At 52.4% G+C, this 18,693-nt stretch overlaps 1 protein-coding gene across 2 annotated transcripts in view; it reads left to right on the top strand.

Moving 5' to 3' along the window:
* Positions 1-2,412: 2,412 nt before the first annotated feature.
* DNAJC6 (DnaJ heat shock protein family (Hsp40) member C6) overlaps positions 2,413-18,693 on the top strand; it is a 41,396-nt gene continuing 25,115 nt past the window's right edge. The window contains exon 1 of one of the 2 annotated variants that reach the window (XM_030953787.1): positions 2,413-2,515. In XM_030953787.1, the coding sequence (XP_030809647.1) occupies positions 2,494-2,515 (22 nt within the window). In that variant the 5' untranslated portion in view covers positions 2,413-2,493. Of the gene's footprint in view, positions 2,516-11,091; positions 11,372-18,693 lie in introns of those variants that run through there. The other variant, XM_030953786.1, reaches the window with a different exon arrangement.

Here is an 18,693-nt window from a genome sequence, read left to right as displayed (position 1 = left end):
CGAGCCTTTTTGTAAAGCCACAGCAATTTTGTACCGACCCGAGATACTGTGTGGAGGGAGGAGCCTCTCTCCTCCCTGGAATGTCACGCCGAGTTTTCTTCCCGGAATTTTCTTCCCGGAGTTTTCTTCCCGGTGAATCGCTGCAGCTGTGTCACTGCTCTCTCTCGAGATGTAAATAAAGATTTTCTCCTGCTGATCCCTGTGCTGGCACAGTCTGTGTGGGCTATGCCTTGCCAAGGCAGCAGGGCAGTGTTGACCTGGAGTTCCTTTGTGGGAGTGACGAGGAGGAGGAGGAGGAGGAGGAGGAGGAGAGGGGAAGAAGAGGAATCAGAGCATCCCTGCATGAAGGTGGGAAGCCCCCCAGGCTATGGGTTTGGACACAACGCAACTCTTTGAGTCCTTTATCTGATATAATGCAAAATATTGGTTAAAAAACCAGCTTGGATGCAGCCGTTTGCTCCAGTCCTTCCATCCTTATCCTGGAACCCCAGAATCCCAGAATTCCAGAATCCCAGCATCCCAGACCGGTTTGGGTTGGGAGGGTCCTCAAAGCCCATCTCAATCCACCCCCCTGCATGAAAAGTGGTTTGAATTCCCTTTTTAACTTCTCCCTGATAAAAATCCCGGGGAGCATTAGGACAGGGAGGCTCTGGCCGTGTCCTGTGCTCCGGGTAATCCACCACGAGTGCTGGGAATTGGGATTTGGGAACTGGGAATTGGGATTTGGGAACTGGGAACTGGGAACTGGGAACTGGGAATTGGGAATTGGGAATTGGAAATTGGAAATTGGGAACTGGGAATTGGGAATTGCAACTGGGAATTGGGATTTGGGAATTGGGAACTGGGAACTGGGAATTGGAAATTGGAAATTGGGAATTGGGAATTGGGAATAGGGAATTGGAAATTGGGAACTGGGAATTGGGAATTGGAAATTGGGAATAGGGAATTGGGTATTGGGAACTGGGAATTGGGAATTGGAAATTGGGAATTGGGAATTGGGAATTGGGAATTGGGAACTGGGAACTGTGAATTGGGAATTGGGAATTGCACTCTCGGAGCTGCAGAGCCTCCTCCCAGTGCCACCAGTTCTCTTGTTGCTGTCATTCTCGAGTAACAGCTCTGGGCGCTCCCAGTTTGGAGTGAGCAGAGCCTCGGGAATGATCGCAGAGTGGGAAAACAAGGTGATAAACCGGGAATCTGCTGCCGGGGAGGCGGGGGAGAGCCCCGGCCGGCGGGGGGGATGTCGCGATTCAGGGTCGTGACAATCCGCAGGCGGAGCGGGGACGTGCGGGCAGAGAAACCCGAGGAGGAAAAATATCAGCGTAAGCTGGAATATGAACTCAGTCCGAAAACAAAAGCTGGGAGGTCAAAAAGCAGGAGAATGTGAGCCAGAATCCAGCTGGGATCAAAGGCTTGGCTTCCCCCGAGTGCCACCGGGGGAGCTGGGAGGGCACAGGGGACACGTCCCCACCCCACAGCCTGACCTCAGCCCCGGCTGGAGCGGAAAGCAAAAGGAAACGGCCTCAAACTGCACCAGGGGAGGCTCAGGTTGGACATTTGGGAAAATCTCTTCACGGAAAGGGTTGTCCAGCCCTGGGTGGATGAGTCCCAATCCCTGGAGGGATTTAAAATCCCTGTGGATGTGACACTTGGGGACATGGGGCAGCGGTGGCCTTGGCAGTGCTAGGCATGGCTGGGCTCGATGACCTTGGGGCACTTTTCTAGCCTAGAAGATTCTATGATTCCAAATATTTGTTTACAGCACCACTGAAGTGTTTGTCTGCCTGGTGCCCGGGGAAGTGCCCCAGGTGTGCCTGGATCAGCCCCATTCCCGGGGCTGCAAAGCTTGGGCAAGTGACATCCCTGCTGAGCCCATCCAGCAGCATTTAACATTCTCCGGAAAAAAAACAATCAAATCAAAGGAAAAAACAAGGAAAAGGAAAAAAAACACAGGAAAAGCAAAAAAAAAAAAAAAAAAAGAAAGAAAGAAAAAGAAAAAGAAAAAAAAAAGAAAAAGAAAAAGAAAAAGAAAAAGAAAAAGAAAAAGAAAAAGAAAAAAAAAAAAAGAAAAAGAAAAAGAAAAAGAAAAAGAAAAAGAAAAAAAAGAAGAAAAAAAAAAAAGAGAAAAAGAAAAAAAACAACGAGGAAAAAAAAAGAGCAAGGAAAACGGAGAAAAAAAAGAAAAATAAAATAGCACGCAGTCAAGGGAAAGAAAAAAAATCAAGGAAAACAAACAAAAAAACCCCTGGTGAGGTTTGCGCCGCAGACTCCAGATCCCACTCCAGGCCACATTTTAGACGGTGTGATATGTCTGCCTCCATCCCCATCCTTCCCTGAGTCTCTGTAATCCCCAAAATAACCCGGGAGCGGCACGCAGCTCGCAGCAGCGGCGGCAGCAGCGCCCCGGGCGGGCCGGGAGCGGCCCCGCCGCCGGAGCCGGGCCAGGAGCGGCGGGCGGGACGCGCTCGGCGCCGCTCCCGCAGCCCCCGCAGCATGCACGGGCCCGAGCAGCCAGGTAAGGAAAAGCTCCCCGGAGCTCGGGGAAAAGCGGAGAGAGGGCGCGCGAGAAAATTGGGGGTGTCGTGTAGGGCCCGTTTGTGCTGAGTAATTGGGAAGGCACGCTGGCATCCCGGCGTGGGGAGGGTTCCCCGCTTTGCAGTCGGTTATGTAACAGGGCACAGGGAAGGGATCGCACCCGAAACCGCCCGGCCGGGCAGGGAAGGCGAGGAGCTGGGATTTGGGATGGGGACCTGGGAATGGGGTGTAGGACAGCCCCGGGCTGCGCCGGCCCCGCGGTGCCCGCCAGGAGCACAGACACCTCCCCTCTCACCCCAAAATCGGGGCTTGCGCTTTCAGGGCTGCCTGGGAGCTCTGCGGGCGTACGGAATGGAGAGAAGGGCATTTTCCGGTTTAACATAACAAGTGTGGCTTCTCCGCGGCCGGAGCCGGACCTGCGGCAGGAGGGGCATCGGCGGCGATGGCAGCGCACGGACGCTGCCATCCAATGCTGATCCCGGCCTTTCCCTGCCAATCCAGCGGGAAGCTGACCTTCAACCCCCCCCTCGCTATGCCGAGGCAAACACAGGGCTGCATTGCCTTTTAAAAAAATCCCATTTCGGGCCAAAAAATAGCTGAAATCAGTAGGTAAATGCGGACATCGCTGCCTCGGCTTCGGCGCTGCTGAGGCAGCCCCGGGCGGGCGCTCCGTGAGGGGACGGCGGTGCCGGGGCTCCCCACGGCTCCAGGTAGGTGTTTATCCCCCCACGGCTGGAAAACAGCCCATAATTCCCGTCTGGCTGCTGTGCTTGTGCCTGTCATTATCGTAGTCTTGTTTTGGATACTGCCGGGGAGAGGAGGAGGAAGGAGGAGAGGGAGGAAGAAGAGGAGGAGGAGGAGGAGGAGGAGGGTGAGGAATGTTTTGGGCGAACCCTCGGGTCTGCAAACTCCCGTCTTTATTCTCCCTCCGCAGCTGGACCAGGGCCTCCATCTTCTGCTAGCCATCCAAATGTGGATTTCTCTTAGTCATAGCCTTCCCTGAGAAGAGAGAAAAAAATTAAAATAAATCCCATAAAGGCAGCGTACGGAGCGATTCCGGCGGCACAGGCGGCGTGACGGCAACACCGGCGCCTCTAAATTTAGCCAGCCGTGGCACAGCCGCCTTGTTTGCATCCCGGGAACGCTCCCGGCCGAGGGATGCAGCATTTTGGAGAGGCTGCAGCCCTTAAGGAGGCACCGGGTTTGTCCTTGAGCCGGGCTCTTGGCGGCAGCGCTGAATTGCTGACCCAACTAATCCCCGGCGCAGCCTAATCCCGGCCCGGAGCGCAGGTTTGGGGCAGGATTTGCTCCAGCCCCTCCTGCTCCGCTGGGAAAAGCTGCCGGGAGAAGGGAGGTGATGGATTGTAGCAGGGAGAGCCTGGGAGCCCGAGGTGCCAGGCAGGTTTTGGGGTGGGATTTTGAGATTTTAGGGCTCAACCCCCCCGGGAACACGCCCGGCTCTGCTCAGGGGCTGGAATTCCCCTGGGGAAGGGAATTGGGATTGGCACCACTACAGGGATGTGGCAAAGGATGCAAATCATCCATGGCAAACGTCCCATGGATTCAAAGGGGGAACTGCTCCTCTCCCAGAGTCCCAAAATCACCCAGGTGGGAAAAGCCCTCTGAGATCATCAAATCCAACCATCAATCCAGCCCTGCCCGAGCTCCAGGGACCAGGAAACCTCTAAAAACCACTAGAGCTGTCCACAGCTCCCAGATTTTTGGGAACATGGCCTGGAAATTCCAGAATTCTGTGGATGCAGCAGGCAGAGATGCTGTAAATCCCATAAAAATGGGATTATAGATGCTTCTTCAGGGGTGCATAAAGCAGTCATGGGAAACTCTCCAATTAAAGTGCCATAAATAGGAATTTTTTATTTATATGAAATTATAAATAATGAATGGTTCCCACTAATAATTCTATGATGTTAATGTTTTTACAAGGGGCTTAGTATTTTATTACAATTTTAAATATTATTATACCAAGCTAGAAACAGTATTTTATGAGCTCTTACAGTCCCAAAAGTGGATGAGGCCCTGTTTGATGGACACAAACAACATATGGATTTCTTTCTCTTGAATAACTCCTTGTCCTCAGCAGCCAGAAATAATAAGGATGGGAGTTTAGATCTCTGAATTAAGGCTGGGAAAGGGAGAGATGGAGAAATTGGATGTGCAGGGCAAAATCAGGCAGGGAGACTGAGACCAGGGGCAGGATTTGCTCCGAATCCTCTGAAATGGGACTTTTGCCATGCAGGAAAATTTGAATTTATTCCCTTTGCCAGATCATGATTGGAAGCAAAAAAGAAATTATCCTAAAAACCATTTGAATTCCTTTTCCAAGTGAGAGTTTTCACAGAAAACTTTGCAGGGAGAGCAGGTTGCTGTCATCCAGCAGAGGTTTCCCTGATGTCTGTGAGGGGTGGGGTGCACCAGGCTCTCCCCCCATTCCCTCCTGGCATTCCTTCCCCCCCTGCCAGCTTTGGGAAGGTTTTGGGTCCCCACAGAGCTCCCTCTGTATTATTTCAGAGCCACATGGCTCAGAGCTGAGTCAGCACTCTCAGCTCTGTGCCCATGGGGTTTTCCATGGATTTGGGTCTTGGGGACACCCCAGGAGAGCATTCCCAGCAGGGTGACCCTGAGGAACCCACCCGGTGCTGACAGGGGGTTTGTCACCTGTCCTGGTGGAAATGGAGCCCAGGAGAGGGGAGAGGGACAATCCCAGCCTGATCCCTGGCTGGGATGTCCCCAAGGATGTCCCCAGGCTGAATTTTCATCCAGAGCCATGGGTCATGGAATGTTTGGGCTGGAAGGGCTCAAATCCCATCCAGTGCCACCCCTGCCATGGCAGGGACACCTCCCACTGTCCCAGGCTGCTCCAGCCCCAGTGTCCAGCCTGGCCTTGGGCACTGCCAGGGATCCAGGGGCACCACAGCTGCTCTGGGCACCCTGTGCCAGCTGAAATCCATTCCCACACCAAACTGGGAGTCTGTGCCTTGGACAACACCCCAAAGCTCAGAGCACACATGGATTAAAACCAGGATGTGGCAGAGAGCACGAGCAGCCCTGTGGGGTCTGCTGGAGGAACCCTTTGGAAGTGATGCTCATTTATAAACCTGAACCCAAACTGCCTCAGTGAGGACCTGTGAGTCACCACAAGCTGAGACAAATACAAATTTAGAATATTTTATATCAGCCAGAGTAGCAAAGCTTTAATAATATAATTTTTTCCTGTTAGTTTTAGGTAAAAACCTAAATTCTGGCAGAAGGTAGAACCACATCAATGGGGTTGTGTTGTTTCTGGTCAACTTTCCTGCGTTACCAGATCCTTCTGTATCTTCCTGCCCTGGGCCTCTCAAATATCCAGCCAGGACAGTCCATCCCAGCGAGGCCTGGAGGGAGAGCACATCATTCCCCCCCAGGAAACCCTCACCCCGTCCATCCCGGGGAAGGGATGGCAGCTCCACTGTGATCTCCCTCAGTTTTCATGGAAAATCTGATTTCCCTGAGGGCCCAGAGCTACCTGAGACCACGTCCTGGCCATTCCCATGGAGTTCTCCGCTGCTGGGGCCTGACCCTGAGCTCAGCAGCTGCAGCTGATGCAACCCCAGGATGACACTTGGTTGTATAATTTTCCTCCCTGTTCTCCCCACCAGCCATTTTCCAGTGCAGACAGCGCCCAGTGCCCAGATTTTCCTCAGGGTTTAACCACTTACCTCACAGTGAATGGGAAATGATGAACAAACAGCAGTTAGGCCACAAAATATCTGATTTTTACCAAAATACCTGATGGTGAATGGCTGTGCAGCCTCTGATTTTCCAACATTTTGCAGGCTGGGGGCTTCCTGAGCCAGCATTTTGTATTTAATGGCCTCTTATAGATCCACTTCCCATCCCTTTCTCCTGTTCCTTTGTGAACCATGGATGTTTTTAGCAGCTACAGCAGCCCTTGGCAGGCAGCTCTGCAGCTCAGCGTGCCTGAGGAGCCAGGCAAAGCCTTGAACGCTCCAAAACCAAGTCCTGGGCTGGGATGAGTAAATTGTGGATCATCCCTGACAGCTTTTTAACAAGACTGAAAGGCAAGGAATGAAAGATGTGCTGACACAGCAGGGGAGTTAATGGGTGTGCTCTCAGAGGGAGGAAAGGAGGGGAAAATGATATTGAGAGTTGAAATTTGTCACATCCTGTGTCATCCAGAGCATCCTCAGAGGGAGCACTCAGCTGCCAGCCAGGCCCTGAGAACTGGGCTGGCTTTCACTGCAGCAAAGGCTCAAGGCTTCCTCTGCTGAAGGATGAATCGAGTTTAACATTTAAACCCAGCCCAAACCATCTGAGAACCTCCTTTGCTTTTTGTTAGAGATGAACAGACAGGCAGAGCCACTTTGGAATTGCTGAACGTTGAGTGGGTTAAGAAGGGGTTGGATCATTTGATGTCCCTTTCTCCACCTGGATCCCCACAAACCATCCCAGATTTTCCCTGGAACATCACATCCCACCCTGGGAATGTGCTCTGCTGCCCGAGGAGCCACCAATCTGGGGCAGGCTGGGACACCATTCCCTGATCCACAGGGAGGAACCATGTGGCCATCCCCAACTCCAGGCCAAACCCCACCGGTTTATCCCTGCACAGGTCTGGAAACTGCTTGGAGATGGAATTCCTGGCTCTGGAGCCGCATCCTGGGGCTGTTCTGCTGCCACATTCCCAGAGCAGCACAGCAGGAGTGTCTTGGTTTGAACAGACAGGTGTCTGCTAAGGAGGGCAGGAGCCTCCTGTGAAATGGAGAATGCAAACCCTCTCCCTTCAAATTGCTATGATTTTGAAATTAAGGAGCTCTCAGGCAAAGATATGGGAATAGGAACAACAGTTCTTTACCAGGAAAATTAAAAATGCAAATGCAATAGTACAAAAAAAGAAAACAAACCACTGTCAGAGTCAGAGCAGGACCTCACACCCTGTGTGTCAGGGTGGTGGCACAGCCCCATCCCATGGGGGCTCAGCCCTCCTGCAGTGCCAGCTGTGGTTCTGCTGGAGCAGGGATCCTGCACAAGGGGGGAGTTTTCCTCTGCAGCTCCAGGGCTGCTGCACATGGGCCTGGGCTCTCTCTGGGAATGCAGGGAGCAGAAAGCTGCTCCTGTGGGAATGCAGGGCAGCAGAAAGCTGCTCCTCTGGGAATGCAGGGAGCAGAAAGCTGCTCCCCTGGGAATGCAGTGGGCAAAGGCTGCTGTGGTGTCCCAAAGCTCAGATTGTATCCAGGTAGGAATGCTTGGCTCCTCCCCTGGGCGGAGCATCTCCCCATGGGATGATGGAATTTGATCAGCTATGCAGGGACACTCCCTGGCCATGAACAGAAGATAATTAATAATTAATGACCCATTAAGAGCAGAGATGTCCCGGAGGGAGGATTGGATGTGGGAGAGATAAAGAAAACTGCCCAATGAACAGAGTGCCCCACCTCTGACAGATAAAATGCAGAGCCCCATTTCCATCCTGAGACAGGGATGGATGCTGCTGGCACTGCCCCAGGCATGGATGAGCCCAGGTGAGAGGGCAGGAAAGGTGATCCCTGCTCTGCAGCTCACTGCTGGGAGTGTCCTTGCCCTGGCAGGTGAACTCTGAGGTCCCTCCCAACCCAAACCATCCCATGATCCTGTGATTTTGTGACTCCACAACTCCCTTTTGTGCCGGGGGAGTTCAGCATTCCCAGGGGAGAAACTCCAGAACAAATGTTTGGTACGGGGAGTTTTAAAGGTATTGCTCTAGGTATTCAATTAATTTTCAAGCTCTATTTGCAATTCTAACAGCACTCCCCAGATTAATTGTGCTGCTGGAGAATTCAGGGTGTAATATTTCACCTGAGCTGCTCAGCTGATGGGAGGAGAGGGGCAGAAAATGGAATTGCACCTCAGGACAGTTGGGGCTGGGTTACAGCTACAAAGAGAGACTTTACCCAGGAGAGGCTGCAACCCAGACAGAGAAAAACAGCCCGAGGTTGGCAAATCAATTTTTCCCAAGGTCAGGAACGGGGAGGGTTTGTATCTCCTGAGGCTTGAGCAACACGAAATCCTCCTTAGCACGTCCTTAACACCTCCCCAGCCCTCGTGGCCCCTGCCAGCCTTGCCCCTCGGATCTGTCACCAGCCACTGCTCAATAAATGAACACTTCTGAGGGGCTCATTCCCTTCCTTTTCAGCTTTGAAAGTCATGTGCAATTCAGAGTTATTTGATTTTGGTTGGGTTTTTTTGGTTGTTATAGCATTTTTTATACTGTAGTTCTCCAAAAAGCAGAGAAACCACGCGCCCCTGCTTTAGCCCAGCTTACAGGGAGAAGGGAGGGAGAGGGAAATATTGTTTTATATGTTCTTTTCAGCTAAACTTCCCACTGAAAGAGTGCAGCTTCACCTGAACCCACAGGATTCCCTAATCCTTGAGTTTGTACAAGCAAGGATGGGACTTTGAGGTTGTTTCCCTCTGCTCCAGGATTCCCTGGAGTGGCTGCTTTGTCCCTTTGTGCTTTTCAGAACCCCCTTTCCAGGCTGTGGTGGTAATTCCTCTGTGACAAGGAAAGGAATTAACAACAGATTCAACAAGGAGGAGCAATTTTTGGGTTTTTTCCTAAAAAAAAAGCTGAGGCAGACAGACCTTGGCTGCTCAGCAGTGAGGGAGTGGCTGCTGGATTATTGAGAATATGGAATTTTGTCCAAGCTGAGCCTCTGGAGCTGATGGGTGCAGGTGGGCACCACAGTGATGGGGTTTAGGCTCTGCAGGGTTTGTGTCGTGCCAGGTTTCTCCTCCACCTGCTTTGATGTGTTTGGGCTTTACCTGAGCAAGCAAAACAAATGCAAATTCACGTTCACCCCCAAAAATTTCCCATTTTTATCCCAGAGCACAGGAATTGTTTTATCCTAGACTGAGCAGGAGAGGCTGACAGATGTGATTCCTAGCGAAGATCATGGAATCCTGGATTGGCTTGGGTTGGAAAGAACCTTCAAAATCACCTTGTTCCAACTCTCTGCCATGGGCAGGGACAGCCCCCCCTAGCCCAGGTTGCTCAGAGTACACAAAATGGCTCAGAAAATATGTTTATTTTTGATTTTATTAACCTGCTGCTTGTGGGTGCCAAGAGGAGGGGCTCATCCCTGCTGGTCAGTGTTGCAATCCATGAATTGCTCCACACAGACCAAAGTATGGAGGGGGTAGAAAACACAACCCCAGCCTTGAGTTCAAGCTGTTCCTGCTGCTGGCAGGGAGCTGCTCATGTCAGGTCAGCTCATTTTTGGTTTGCTGCCTGTAAATCTGCCGGGGTTTTCTGGGGAAGTTCTGGGTCACAGATGTACCTTGTCTGCTCCGTGCAGTGAAATCTCAGGGGTTACATAAACAACAGCACATGACAAAGGTAGGGCTGGAGCAGATGTCTGCTGCCCCAGAGGAAATTCCATCTGGGAAATTTCAGCCAGGTGCCAGTGATACCTCAAGGTTTGGGCGTTGGTACACAAATGACTGGAATCAGAGAATCCCAGAATTATTTGGGTTGGGAGGGAAGCTAGAGTTCATCCAGGCCCACCCCTTGCCATGGCAGGGACACCTTCCTCCACCCATCGGGACATTCCAAGCCCTGTCCAGCCTGGCCTCACTTATTGATGTCTTTGCTGTGAAACAAAGCTGGGCTAATTTTTGAGCAGAAAACTTTCCTTTCTGCCAGAGATCAAAGGCATGCTCGTGCCTGTTTGCTAGGGCTTCCTTTTGCCTTTAGTTTTCCTTAAATTACAAAGAAATCCACTTAGAAGAGTTTAATAGTGCTCATTTCCTTTGGAGCATCCCTGGGCTCCTCTGTTCCGCGCAAAATGAAATTAGGATGTACAAGGCCTGGCTGAGAACTGCATCTGAGCAAGGCACAGCTCATCACTCGCTCAGGGCCACGCTCTGCTTGGTCCCGAGTCTGTTTTCATGGGAACAGCTAAAAATAGGCGGGTGACAACAACAAAAATGGCTTTAGCAGTCGGTGGCACTGCCGGGAGCCAGAGCAGCGGTGGCACAAGCCAGGTTTGGGATGCTGGCCCATCATCCCACCGGGATCAGCGCTGGGGTCCCTCTGGGTGCCCGCCCACGCCCAGCCGGGCGCTCCAGCGGCCCAGGGACGCTCCTCGGGATTTTGGGGGCTCGGTGCAGAGGTGCTGTGCCACCCGTCCTCCCGCGGGCTGCAGAGCGGGCAGTGCCAGCCCCGGAGGCGGTGACCTTGGCAGGACCGCGCCTTCCCGTGCCGTGCCACCGACATCTCGGTGTCGCTCGGCGCTGCCAGAGCCTCTCCCGGCCGCGCACGCACCCCGGGGCGGCGGGAGGAGAGGGATCCGTGCCAGAAGGCAGGCCCGGGAGAAGGAACGGGCGCGGGGGCAGCGCTCCGGGCCGGCAGCAGCCGGCGCTGGGCTCGCAGCACCGGGATGCTCCCGCGGCCGCGGCCTCCCCGCCCGCTTCCGGCGGCTGCGGGGGGGCGGCCGCGCTGCGGGCCCGCCCTTCCCCTCCCCTCGGGGCGGCCGGAGCGCTCGCCGTGCCCTCCCTCCGCGCCTCCATCCCTCCTCCATCCCTCCTCCCTGCCTGCCTCCCTCCCTGCCGGCCGCGGCGCCGGGAGCCGCTCGCCCGCCCGGCTCGCCCATGAGCCTGCTCGGGAGCTACCGGAAAAAGCCCGGCAGTGACGGCTATGAATCCTTGCAGCTCGTGGACAGCGGCGCTGAGCGCGGCGGGGCCGGCGCGGGGCCCGGCCGGAGCCCCGGGCGGCAGCAGCAGCAGCAGCAGCAGCCGCAGCCCCGCGCCGACGGCGGCGGCAGCACCATGGACAGCTCAGGTACGGCGGGGCGGGCGCCGGGGCCGCTCCCGGCGGGGCTCCGGGGCCGCGGGGACAATAGCGGCCCTTTGTCCGGGCGCGCCGGCATGGAGGGAGGCAGCGCCGCAGCCTGCTCGGGGCTGGCTCCTGAGCCCCCCGCTCCCGGAGATGAAGCGTGCGAGGCGTGAGGGAAAATGGATGGAGCGCTCCGGGATCTTTCCCCCTCCCCACCACGGGTTGGATGCCCAGAATTGTCCTGAGGTTTTGGTTTTTTTTCCTCCCCCCACCCCGCTAAAAGGCACTCATCAAAGCGAGTTGGATTAATTCTGATGGATGATGTGCAGCGTGCACCATTTTTTTTTAATCAGGGAGTAAGGGAGCAGATGGTCTTTATGGCTGGTAATGGGATAGAGAGCCCTTCACCTCGAAAGGTTCAAATTTGCCTGGTTAACCAGGAGTGGGGAGAGTGGCCATGCTTTGAAGGGACCCCTCTGGTTCTGGTTCCTCACCTGTGCCCACCTCCAGGAGCAGCCACAGCCTTTGCAGGAACTTGTGGAGCCCAGAGTGGTACAGGGAAACACCCTTTTTGTGTTTGGGAGGGACCATGTTCATGGCCACCTGTGACAGGGTGGTCTTGCAGCACAGAATCACAGAGTCATGGAATGGTTTGGGTTGGAAGGACCTGAAATCTCATCCCATTCCAACCCTGCCATGGCAGGGACACCTCCCACTGTACCAGGGTGCTCCAGCCTGGCCTTGGGCACTGCCAGGGATGCAGGGGCAGCCACAGCTGCTCTGGGCACCTGTGCCAGGGCCTGCCCACCCTCCCAGGGAACAATTCCTTCTGTAAATCAGACCCAAATTTCCCCTCTTTCAGTTTGAGCCCTTTACTGCTTGGCCCATCACTGTAATTCCCAAGGAAAACACCTGCATTGTTCCAGGAAGGACAGGGCTGGGCCAGAGGCACCCCACAAGCACCTCAGATACAGCCTCTTTTTTTAACCTGGTAACCTCTTTTTGAGGGAAAAAAACCCTAATGAGCCATGGCTGGGCTTGGGCAGGGAGAGCCCTATCCTTGATTTTTTTCCCCCATTTTTTCTGATGTAACAGGAATCATAGAATCCCAGAATGGTTTGGGTCAAAGGGACCTTAAAGTGTCCCACTGTCCCAGGTTGCTCCAGCCCTGTCCCACCTCCTTGAACACTTTCAGTCATGCTTTCCTCTTCCCCTTTGCCATCTGAATTTGCTTCCAAGTCTTCTTTAAGGCTGGTGTTTGTTTTTCTCTAACTTACTTTACTCCCAAACTTCAGAAACATCTCTGAATTTGCTGCTACAACATCTCTGCTGCAATTGCTCATAATCACAGGCTGTGCCAGCAGCTCCTTACTCACAGTGGGCTGCTGTGTTAGAGTGATTTGGGTCCTGGCAGCCGCTGGGATGGTGAGATGCTGCAGGCAGGTTAATGTCTATCATCAAGGCCATTGCCTGGATGAATTTCCTGCCGGGCCAGGGAGCAGAGGCAGAGGGGTACTGGGAGGTGGTGGTGGCTCCCAGGCAGGTGTGGGGCTCCTCCCCAGCCTCATCCTGGGCTATCATGTGAGTGCAGCTCAATTTGGTTCTCTGGTTTTGCTGAGCTAAAAAAAAAAAAAAAAAAAAAAAAAAAACCAAAAAAAAACCCAAAAAAACCCTGCTCATGGGCAGCCAGACAATGCCTTTATTTACAGGTTTTCTGCAATATTCAGCCATTTCCACTCTGCAGCTCCTCTGATTCTAGCCTAGAGCATTAAATTGTATTAATGGCCTCTACCAGTTTCCAGGATGTTCTTCCCAAACACATGGGCTGGATCAGAGGCTGGCTCTGGGATTTGGGAGCTGATTTTAAGGGATCTGTCTCAGCCAGAGTTTTCTCCTTTCAGTTCCTTCTCCCTGCCTCAGTTTTGCAGGTGCTCTGAACAACACACCTGGCACTTGAGCAGCAAAAATCCCCAGGTCTTAATGTGGCCCTTGAATTCTATTTATAGGTTATTTTTTAATAACCTCTTTATTTAATAAGGACTGTTTGGTGGTTGTTCCAAAACAAAATTTTAAAATTTTCTGTGTTGCTTGTGATGCTCTGTTCCAAACCCAAACTCCACACTTGTATCTCTCTTGTTCATCTGAGCATTTCAGGCTGATAAATTCCTAATTTCTCCCAGCTCACTGCAAAGCCATTTTTCTTTGCCAACTATGAAATTACAGCAGCTTAAAGAGCCAAATCCACCCCTCAGGTGTGCTTGTGATTCCGAGTGATTTGGTGATTGAAGTTGCTCCTGAACTGGGGGACATGATTTATCTTTCACACAGGCTGCAGATGGAGAACTGGGGACAAGGATTAGGGAGCAGTGTAAGACACAGACAGGAAAATGAGGTGCTTGGGATTTTGGCTTAATAGGAACAAGGTAAAACACCACCCACCTTCTGTGCATTTCTTTTTTTTAGTAGAGAAAATATTGGTATTATAAATATTTCAGACTCCTCCCAATGATGCCAAATTTGAAACTCCCAAGATGGGCAGTGGTTGAGAATAATTCAGGTGGGAAAGAGATCTGAATTCCTCAGGAAGGAGAAGGGTGGGGTAAAATCCATCTCAAGGAAAAGATTGTGCTGCTGGGTTTCGGTGGGACAGGGGGATCTCTTGTCTGTGGAATTCAGTGTCAGACCCTGAAGGTGAAACCCTTGAGGTGCCCTGGCCATATCCAAGCTCCTTATGTCCTTTTTTCTTTTTTCCATGATTTTCAGTGATGGTTTCCTGTGGGGCAGAGCAGCTGGTGTTTGCAGTGGAGGAGGAGAGCAGTCTGGGGGGAGAACCCAGTGCCACCAGTGATGGGGGACACTGGGACACTGGTTTGTCTGTCTGGCAGGGTGATTGCTGTGGGGAGCTGAACAGACAACCATGGAACCATCAGGTCTGGAAAAGTTCTCTCACGTCATCCAGTCCAACCATGCCAAGGCCAGCACTGCCCATGTCCCCGAGTGCCACATCCACATGGATTTTAAATCTCTCCAGGGATGGGCACTCCAACCCTCCCTGGGCAGTTCCAGTGCCTGATCCCCCTTTCCATGGGGAAATTCCTGCTGTGCCCACCCTGAGCCTGCCCTGGCCCAGCCTGGGGCCGTTCCCTCTGCTCCTGTCCCTGTTCCCTGGAGCAGAGCCCGACCCCCCGGCTGTCCCCTCCTGGCAGGAGCTGTGCAGAGCCACAAGGGCCCCTGAGCCTCCTTTGCTCCAGGCTGAGCCCCTTCCCAGCTCCCTCAGCCTCTCCTGGTTCTCCAGACCCTTCCCAGCTCCATTCCCTTCCCTGGACACGCTCCAGCCCCTCCATGTCCTTGTCCTGAGGGGCCCAAAAGTGTCCCCAGGACAGGGGGACTGGGACAGGCACTGCCCAGCTCCTGCTACCACAGCTCTGCTGCAGCTGAAGACCATTTCCAGTGAAGTTAAAAAGCTGAACAATCAAACCTTTCTCTTCTTTCCCCTCATATTGGATTTCTTCTGCACCTGGGCACAGGAAAATGCCCTTTGCTCTGCGGAGTATTTGTGTGTGGGTCACCAGTGAGCAATTCCACTTGTTGGATGGGTGAGGATTTGTGCTGAAGGCAAAGCATTGGCAGTTCTGGGGCAAATTGCTGCTGGTTTCACTAACAGGGCTGTGTTTGCTGTCACCAACTCCCATGAGCTGAGGAACTGGGCTCCTGTTTGGTTTTTCTATTAATTTCCTTAGACTAATGCAAAGTATTAGATCTTCAAGCACCCTCTCCTAATGCAGATTTGCAGCCTCATAAACACCCTTTGCAAGGAAAATAATCAGTGGCTGCAGCTTTGCTCCAACTCCCAAGTGCTTCTGATTATTGGCTTAATTTTTTTTTTTGGACTGGTGTTGCTCAGAGTGGAAAGAAGCAAAAGCCAGGAATCAGAAGCACAGGGTTGCAGCTGGAAGGCAGGAGCTCCTCATGGATGGCAGGGAGCTGGCACAGAGGGGTCAGCTGAGTCCTGAACAGAACCTTGGAATGGTTTGGGATGGAAAGGACTTTAAAGCTCATCCGGTGTCACCCCTGCCATGGCAGGGACAATTTTCACTGTCCCAGGCTGCTCCAAACCCCATCCAACCTGGCCTTGGACACTTCTAACTTCTCTGGGCACCCTGTGCCAGGGCCTGCCCACCCTCCCAGGGAACAATTCCCAATTCCCAGTCTCCCATCCAGCCCTGCCCTCTGGCACTGGGAGCCATTCCCTGTGTCCTGTCCCTCCATCCCTTGTCCCCAGTCCCTGTCCAGCTCTCCTGGAGCCCCTTCAGGCCCTGGCAGGGGCTCTGAGCTCTGCCTGGATCCTTCTCCTCTCCAGGTGAGCACCCCCAGGTGTCCCAGCCTGGCTCCAGAGGGGCTCCAGCCCTGCAGCAGCTCCGGGGGCTCCTCTGGACCATCCCAAGCACAGGGATGGGAGATCAGTGTGCTGGGAAATTCTGTGGAATGCTGCAGGATCACAGCACACAACTTCAGTGGGGTCTCTGTGCTCCTGTTGTTCTCCTGCAAATGCCCCAGCTTGGGATGGAGGTTTGGAAATGGATGAGGGGAGGTTCAAAGAGAGACTGGAGCTGAACCTCACAGGACACAAAACGCCATGAGTTATAAAACCAGATTCCAAGAAAGGCATCGACCCAGAGCTGCTTCTGTCTCTTCCTTTTTAAGTTGCTGCAAGTGCTCTCAAGATGAGAACCAGGCAGAATTTTGAAGAAGCCAATTTATTTGGGTTTTTGCTGTGGCATTCAATTCTCCTTTCTTAGCAGCTGGCTGAGCATTGAAAGAAGAGGTTCTAGGAAATAAGATGCAAAAGTAACAGCAAGGATAGTTGTTATGAAAGGAAAAAACCCTTTCTGAGCTGTTCTGTGGTGCTTATGATCTAGATAAGATAGAAAAGGGCTTTTAAAGAGTTGGGGCATGGACTTGCTTGTGCTCTGTGCTTCCTCAGGCAGAATAACCACCAGGAAAAAGCCTCTGAAAGAAACTGCAAGCGGTGAAATTGAGATTTCTTGAGCTGTTTTACACTTGCAAACATAATGTCTTGTGCTCTGGTGATTCCTTGTCTCTGAGTCAGAAGAGAGACATCTCCATGTCACTGGCACGGGGACAAAGGCCTGGCCTGACAATGTTGGCCTGTGTTCCCCCCTCGCTGCCTTTTCAAACGGGGAGGTTCTGTTTAATGGCTCCTTTGTTTGCTTGGTGTGTTTTGGACACTTGAACGATGGGGTGTTGGCAGGAGTCTTGTCTTTTCTCCGTTGTTTTGACAGGGGGGGGAAGCACAGAGAATGTCCATCAACTCCAAGACAGATTTCACGCTCCGGCCCGGCGGCTCACTGTCAGGCCTTGCTGAAGATGAGTTTCATGAGGGGAAATTTTTAACAAATTAAACAAATCTAGCAAGCACTGGGTGGTAATCCCCCCAGTATTATTATTCTGCTAAAAACACACGGAGTAAAGCTCCCTCTTTGTGGAAATCCTCCATATTTTTGGTGCCAGCTGCACTCCTCAGTTTTCATATCTCGAGCAAAAGCAGAAAGAGCAAACCTTAATTCTTCAACTTTCCATGAAGTTTGCATTTAATCAGCCTCACATGAACATTTGGATAAAAAGCCTTGGGCTCATGCAATGTTAGTGCTGGACTTTTATCCCAGCAAAGCACAAAAAGAGGTTCTTGAGCTCTTTACCCCAAAGTTTGCTGCCAGAGGCGCCGAGTGCTTCCCACAGGAGGTCAGGGACCCTTTGTTGCCCAACAGAAACACAGAATTATGGAATTGCTCAGCTTGGAAAAGCCCTCTCACACCATCTTTTAACTGGTCTTTTAACTCCTTCCAGGGATGTCTCCTGCCAGGGCTGGACAACACTTTTGGGGCAGAAATTTTCCCAATATCCAACCTAAACCTGCCCTGTTCTGAGGCATTTTCCATCTCCTCCAGGCAAAAGGCTTGGATGGGGCAGTACCAGTGAACTGCTGGAGAGCTGCAGTAAAAAAAAAAAAACCAAACAACAACCTCATAAAGAACCCTGCTCAGCTGAATAAATTATTGAAGATATCTTAGTGCTGGGGATGCTTCTGTGCCTCATGATTGTCTGCTTAGGAGAGAAATATTCTGGTTTTACCCTTTGGATGAGGGTCTGAAGTGACAGGAGAGGGGAGAATATCTGGAAAATCCCAGAGGGAAGGGTTGGATGGATATTGGGAAGGAATTCCTGGCTGGGAGGGGGGCAGGCCCTGGCACAGGGTGCCCAGAGCAGCTGTGGCTGCCCCTGGATCCCTGGCAGTGTCCCAGGATGGGGTTTGGAGCAGCCTGGGACAGTGGAAGTGTCAGGATGAGTGAAACCTGGGCTTGGGGATCTCAGCACTCATTTTATCAAATGGGCAGAGCCTCTTCTGCTCTGCACATGCCTTGCTGCTTATTTTTATGGAATAACACTTTAAGTGTGCTCAGCCTCATAGGGAACCTAACTCTAGCAGGAATCTGGGACAGTGGTGGAGGAGGAGGAGACAGATGGGTCTGGTAGCAAAAAATCAGGTAAAAAATGATCCGTGTTTGGGGTCTGTGTGAGTCTTAGGAACTTCCCAAGTAATTTCTGCAGGTTTTCCCTGTGAATGCCCCTTTATGACTGTTTTAGTTGCCTCTGCTGGTGGTGATTTCTCTCCCAAACCATCACTCAGTGCCTGTTGAAGAGCTGATATAATTCTGACACTTGGGCTGTGCCTGATTCAAGACAGGATGCAAGTGCCCATAACAGCATCCATGGTTTAGTTTTGGCTTCAATGTGGTAAAGCTCAGCTGTCCAGATGAAGGATGTGTGCTGGAGGGAAGGTTTGGGTATCAGGATGTGATTTTGTGCCCTTAAAACACAGTTAGAACCAGAGAATCACAGATGGTTTGGGTTGGGAGGGATTTTGAAGCCCATCTCAATCCAAGCCCACATTCCACCAGCCCAGGTTGTTCCAAGCCCAGCTGGCAGGTGAAGCCCTCAGGTCTCTGATATTGATTTTGATAATATCTCAGCTATTGATTATCACTGGGTGCAGAGGAGCCACTGCCCAGAGATTTGCTTTTAGGAGCTCCTGCCAGCCTTCCCCGGGCAGGGAAGGTGAAATTCCTCTTTGCAATCCTCTGAAAGATGGGCTGTGGGGAACAGCAGGAGCTGGGGATGCTGAGGGTACCCTGGGGTGTGGATTCTCTGCTCTGCACCCAACACCTCTCCATCCTCTAAAGGATGCTCCAACCCTGCTGCAGCAGGAATTTCTGCTGCAGGGCTGCTCCTCCTGCCCTGCAGACCCT

This window comes from Camarhynchus parvulus, chromosome 8, assembly GCF_901933205.1.
Source record: "Camarhynchus parvulus chromosome 8, STF_HiC, whole genome shotgun sequence".
Classification (NCBI taxonomy): Eukaryota; Metazoa; Chordata; class Aves; order Passeriformes; family Thraupidae; genus Camarhynchus; species Camarhynchus parvulus.
This window is presented reverse-complemented; position numbering and strand designations above follow the sequence as displayed.